Raw genomic sequence first — 6,089 nt, 5'->3', positions numbered from 1 at the left:
TACATATTTCATTTTATAACATCCTGTACAATGTATATGAAGAAATGCCCCAAAATGTGGACATTTCGGTAATAACTTAAATTAGATCTATGGTTTGTCACTTAGAATAATCTAACTGTGTCTCTGGACAAGTATTCACCATGGTTAGAATGCCTCTAATATACTCGCTATGTAGCACAAAATTGCAGAATGAGAATCGCTTCAAAACAATTTTGAAGAACGCACAAGCATTTGCATTTAAAAAAAACTATCAAAGTAATTAAAAGTAACCTTTTTGAGGTTGTGTATGCCTTATACCTAAAATTAATCCATATGAAAATTGTTCTCAACGTCTTTTTCTCACTTGACAATTACAAACGATTGACATTTGTCAGTAGAATAAATAGGAAATTGATATCAGATTCATACCAAAATGAGTCCCGCCATATGACATGCATCTACAAATTACCGGTATGTGCAAAGATTTCGAGCACCTTCGATGAGTAGTTGCTGAGAAAATTACGGCCAATTATTTTATATGTATGGTACGATGGACAAACTAACGGATAAATAAGAAGTTGATATCGCATTTGAACTAAAATGAATTACACTATATGTGGCATGCCTCAGCAAAGAATGTGCAAAGATTTGCTCAGAGTAGTTGCTGAGAAAACTGCTACCAAAATTCGTTATGTATTTTACGGACAGGCGCACAGGTAAATAGGAAGGTGACGTCAGATGTGAACAAAAATGAGTTCCAACATATGCACACCTACTAATGTTATTGTGATTTAAACTCAAGACACGTGGTTTAAGTTTACCTATACAAAGGTTATAGGGTAGAACCGGTTTTATAAATAAAATTGGTAGTAAACAGGAATTGCTATAGTCTTTTTCTTTTGAAAACATGTCATGTGAGAAATGTGTTTCCAGACCTTTCTGAAAGACTTTCATGATTTTCAACAGAAATGGGTGGCTAAAGGGGGGATAACAATTAATATATCTTATTTTAGTTTACTGCAAAAATTACAGCTCACCAGCGACCGATACGCTGGAAAAAATGTGTAATATCATATACAAAGACAAACGTTTGTTTACCTGATATGGCTATTGCTATTAATGCGCACGGAGGATCTTACCACGAGCAACTGACCAATTGTTGATCGAATACGTTTACGCTAAATACATGTTTACATGTTACTTCGAACACGTGGTTCCGGTCAATCTATGGTCATGTCAATGAGTGCAAAATAAAAAAAAGTGTTCTTATTAACAAAATGCAAACATTAGAAACTATGAAAAATATCACAGGCGCTTTTAATTTGTGGTTAAATAGAAAATACATATATATAATAAAATGTATACGTAGTTATACGTAGTTAGTGTCACGTGATAACGTGTGTTGGCCAGAGAATCCACTTGACAATTGTATTCACCGATAGTACAATAAAGGAATTTATCAAGCGTAAAATTCCTGTAGTATTTGTAGTAACCCATAATGCAATTCTCATTCAGCTGATTTGTCAGTTTAAGTCACATTGGTGCCTCATTTTAGGCCTTTCAACTGCCGCTAGAGGTCGGCTTTATGAACGATAACTCACTGCTGAAACATGTTGAGAGCAGGCTCGGGGTATCGAACCGTTTACACACAAGGTAGTTTTTAGCATTTCCCGAGTGTTTCTTTGCTCTCAGTAGAATCCAGTGGTTTTAAATTTTAGCACCAATGTTAAACTTATTTACTGTATAGTTGCGGACACCATTTCACTACATATAATTAAAAGTTTTAATTAAAATAAAAAAGTGAAATCTACCCTCTTTCTTAGTTCTAACATAATTAAATTTTTATACTCGGTCGTTCCCCTTCGTGCTTAGTAACACAAGTAAGATGATCAATTGCTGCATTTACTTGTAAAAATATATATATTTATATAGGAAGCGAAAAAGCGCGAACACAAAAAACATGACATTGAATTTTCTTCTTTATAATAATCGCCAAAGAGAGTTAAAATATTGAATATAGTCTGTTCCCCATTCATTTGACCCTGTTATTTCAGGTAGAGTGAAGATATTCTCTTTCTCTTGGTCAACAATTTTGTGTACAAAACAATGTAAGGAACCCTTTTGTGTACATAACAATACCAATTCTGAAGCAGTCTATATGTCATTCCTATAAACGATAACTCATAAATCGGCACTAAGTTGGTCATTTTTCACACCTGAGTTACCTATCCTTAAAACACAACATCGGAAAAGTCAATTATAAATAATTAAACTTTTTAATGATGTAATTAAATGTATGCATAAGTTATTATCTTTTTTGATAATTTCATGTACCTATAAATCTATCTATGCAATGTTTTTTACCATATGTGCAACTTGAAAAATTAGTTGAAAGGCCTACTCATTTGCTAATCTGACGCCCAAAATATAGTCCCGGTTCCCATGCAAAATATTTGTCCAAAAAAAATCTTAATTCATGACAACAGAAAATTGTATCATAGAGAATACTTATAATTTAAATTTGAATGAATTCAAGAGAGATCGATTGAAGTACATTTCTACAGAACAATATTATAGGGTGGTGAAAACTAAAACGCAACATAACTTTTCTGTTTACAATGTCTCCACGTGCTAGTCACTTCCTAGCCACATTTCCGTGAAAAAAATTAACATATCTCGCTGTAGTCTCGCTAACTCTCACCAGAGCTACTGTCAGAGCTACTCTGAACTCATCGGGTTTAAAAATTTGCAGAACACCAGAAAAATAAAAGGTTCCGAACACATTAGTAGGGGTGATATGGCATGCCCCAGCAAAGAATGTGCCAGAATGTCAAGCATCTGCGATTAGTAGCTGCTGAGAAAACTGCGACCAAAACTTTGTTTCAGACATAATTGGGTAAAACTGTATACCCCTCTTCTTTGAAGCGGGAGTATAATCGGCTCAATATCTGCACACGTTTAGAAAGGAGTGCAGAAAATCAAGTGGGGCAGAGGGTCGGGTGGATAGACAGACGGATACATAGACTCAGAGGAAACCTCTTCTTCCCTCCGGTTTTACCGGATTACAATCCGGAGGGAACATGAATATAAACCCGGGACTGAAACACGTGTACATGTACTTGTTTCTGTAATAAATCGCGGAGTATGGAGTTGGTTTTTACTACGCGGGTTCGAATCCCACTGTGGGACGTGGAGACTGGTCCTTCGGATGAGATCTTATAAACCGAGGTTCTGTGTCGAAGTAGGTTCTGGCATGTAAAAGATCCCCCTGCACAATTAATTAAACTTCATAAAAATACTTAGAAGCAAAGATACATGGCGGGTTCCAGTAGGTATTTAACCAAGCCTCTTCCTTTACTCCTCATAATCACTAAGATATTAAAAGCAGTGAAGGAAAAGCTTCAAGAGTATTGTGCAACAATTTACTCAAGAAGTGGTGTAAATCAAATGTGGATACTTGAAATTTTCAAGGATCTTTTGGACATTTTGAAATCATAAGATTTTACTAAAATCAACAGGTTAAAAATTTACGACTTTTCAACTTTATACAAAACAATTCCCCACAATAAATTAAAGTCCGGACTTTTTGATATCATCGACAGCTGCTTTTTATTAAAAGTGGCACTCGTAAATTTACTTCATATTTTGCAAAATCATTTTTGTTTTAAATTCTGATTGTAGACACAAGTGCTCAGAAGTTGATATCAACATGATGTTTGAGTTTCTGATTGACGATATCTATGTGGTTTTTGGAGACCAGGTCTTCCAACAATTTATTGGAATTCCAATAGGTACCAATTGTGCCCCGCTATTAGCAGACCTATTTGTATTTATATGAAGCAGAACTTGTCCAAACTAAGAAGAAAACATTTGCTGTGGCCTTCAACTCGACATTTAGATATATCGACGATGTTTTGTCAATTAATTATGGTTATTTCCATTATGTCGATATAATATCGCAATGAGCTTGAGATAAAAGGTACCACAGAGTCTGACACATTTAATTTATATTTGGATATTTTTTGCTTGAAAAAGACATTAATGGTACTCTAACCAAACTGGATGATAAACGTGATGACTTTACAATCGTTAACTTCCCTTACTTATATAGCAATATATCTTCATCACCTGCATAGTTACGGAGTTTATATATCTTAGTTGATTCGGTACGCAAGAGCATCTTTTTCATATGAACAATTTCTAAAAGGAGGTAAATTATTGGCAAACAAGTTGATGAAACAAGATTATCAGCAGTCTCGTTTTAAGTCATCAATTCTTTAGTTCTATTGTCGATACAATGACTTTTTCAGCAAATACAATTTATCATTGAGTCAAATGCTGACAGACTTTCTTCATACACTTTGTTAGTCCATTATTTATGCACTGCATTGACGGATTTTCCCCTTATTTCCAATCATGAGAAGAAGCGCCCGACGTGTGTGACCGGTCGGCAGGGGATGCTCACTCCTCCATGGCAATCGATTCAACTGATGTTTTGAGGACCGTGTTTGCTCTGCTCCTTTTTTGTAGTGTTTTAAGGACTTTTGATTTTATTGTATATGAAAGAATATTTATTGTAATGAATGTCACTGGAAATAATACAATAATTGAAAAACACAAAAAATTGAATCAGACTTAATTATCAAGTGTTAAAATTGGCTAATTAAAGAATAAATATCTCTCCTGTCGTATACCACAACAACAATCAAGAAGTATATATTCGTCATAAACATAGAAGGGCTACTTTGTGGAATATCAGCCAGAAGCTTTCTTAAAATCGTTTTAAATTTTGTTCGTTTCATTTTTTTCATCAAAAGGTACATCGCTCGAGCTCTCTTTGGTAGTTTTTGTAGAAGTGAACTGTCTCCTTATGCTCGCTGTGAGGGATCCCTTGAAGCCCAGGTTACAACGGCAAATGCTCTTCAGCTCATGTTGAAAATTTCTTGAAGTGACAACGTACAAGAAGAAATTGATGGCGTAATTGATTTGTTCGGTTATCTGTGTGACTTCGGTGTAAATCTGAAACCCACTGTTTTGAACTCCAAAAGCATTCTTACGCAGAATAAATGCGCTCAGATGGAGGGATCCGACGGGGGCAATGAGTACGATGTAGGCAATCATAACTCCCAACAACATCATGGTTGTCCTATTAGACTCAGCTTGTTGCTTTTGGTCTACCATCTTATGTTTTCCGGTTAGGCGGCGTCTTTTCCGTGTTAACTGTGAGAGTTTGATTATTATCATCGGTGTGAGTATACAAAGAATGATGATAGGGATGAAAGAGTACAAATTGACTCCTCCAAGTAGAAATCGACCGAACTGTTCCACTTCCTCTGGATTACTTGCATTGTAAACATCTGGATGGCATATCCCGTCTTTAATCTTTGATGCGTAGCTCCATATCGATGTGTAAGTACCTATGAAAACATAAATGCTGATGATTCCAACACGAACTACGTTTTTCGTGCAGATAAACTTGGCTTTTAAAGGAAACCAGACAGCTATGAATCGCTCCACACACATTGCGACCACTAGCCAAGAAGACGTCATCTTTGAGGTTTTGAATATTACAAAGAATATTTTGCATCCTATATCTGAGAGTGCCCGAAGATCAGTACCAATAAGTTGAATGATAAATCTTTTGTTGAACGGTTGTGTCAGAAGGAGGACGGAGTCGGAAACTGAGAGTGCCATAAGAATCATGCTTGATGTGATGTTTTTAAATTTTGGTCTTATCATTATGATGATGGACAAGCAGTTGCCTACAAGGCCAAGGACAAGAAAGGTGGGAAGGAAAATGAAATTTGTATAATGGAGGACTTCAAGGACGCGGTTGACGTCGCTTGAATGAGTGCCTGATTCATCAGATGCATTAAAACCAGAAATGTTGTACGTGCCGTTTCTGTCCATACTTGTTTCTGAAAGAAAAAAAAGAGATTATAAAGACCTTCAAAGGTTTAAAACGCGAGTGTCCATTGCAATGGAAAAAATTATCCTAAAATCGAGAAAAACTAGTGTTGTCAACAAGTACCCGGTTGACCGGTTACCCGTCGAACGAGACGAATATCGGTTAGTAAAACTGCTTATCTGTTCCTCGGATAAAATACATT

General features: G+C 35.8%; 1 protein-coding gene across 1 annotated transcript; it reads right to left on the bottom strand.

Moving 5' to 3' along the window:
* Positions 1–4,761: 4,761 nt before the first annotated feature.
* On the bottom strand, positions 4,762–5,889 carry LOC134241710 (thyrotropin-releasing hormone receptor-like). Its single transcript, XM_062723731.1, has one exon. The coding sequence runs from the start codon at positions 5,887–5,889 to the stop codon at positions 4,762–4,764; it is 1,128 nt and encodes a 375-aa protein (XP_062579715.1).
* Positions 5,890–6,089: the final 200 nt, after the last annotated feature.

Source organism: Saccostrea cucullata, unplaced genomic scaffold, assembly GCF_032062105.1.
Source record: "Saccostrea cucullata isolate Sc308-1 unplaced genomic scaffold, CSIRO_AGI_Scuc_v1 ctg2799, whole genome shotgun sequence".
NCBI classification, from domain to species: domain Eukaryota; kingdom Metazoa; phylum Mollusca; class Bivalvia; order Ostreida; family Ostreidae; genus Saccostrea; species Saccostrea cuccullata.
The sequence above is the reverse complement of the archived record's forward strand: the minus strand, read 5'-3'. Positions and strand labels throughout refer to the sequence as shown.

What these genes read in the sequence shown, in the direction of transcription:
- LOC134241710 (XM_062723731.1), bottom strand. Translation starts at nt 5,889, where the DNA reads ATGGACAGAAACGGCACGTACAACATTTCTGGTTTTAATGCATCTGAT.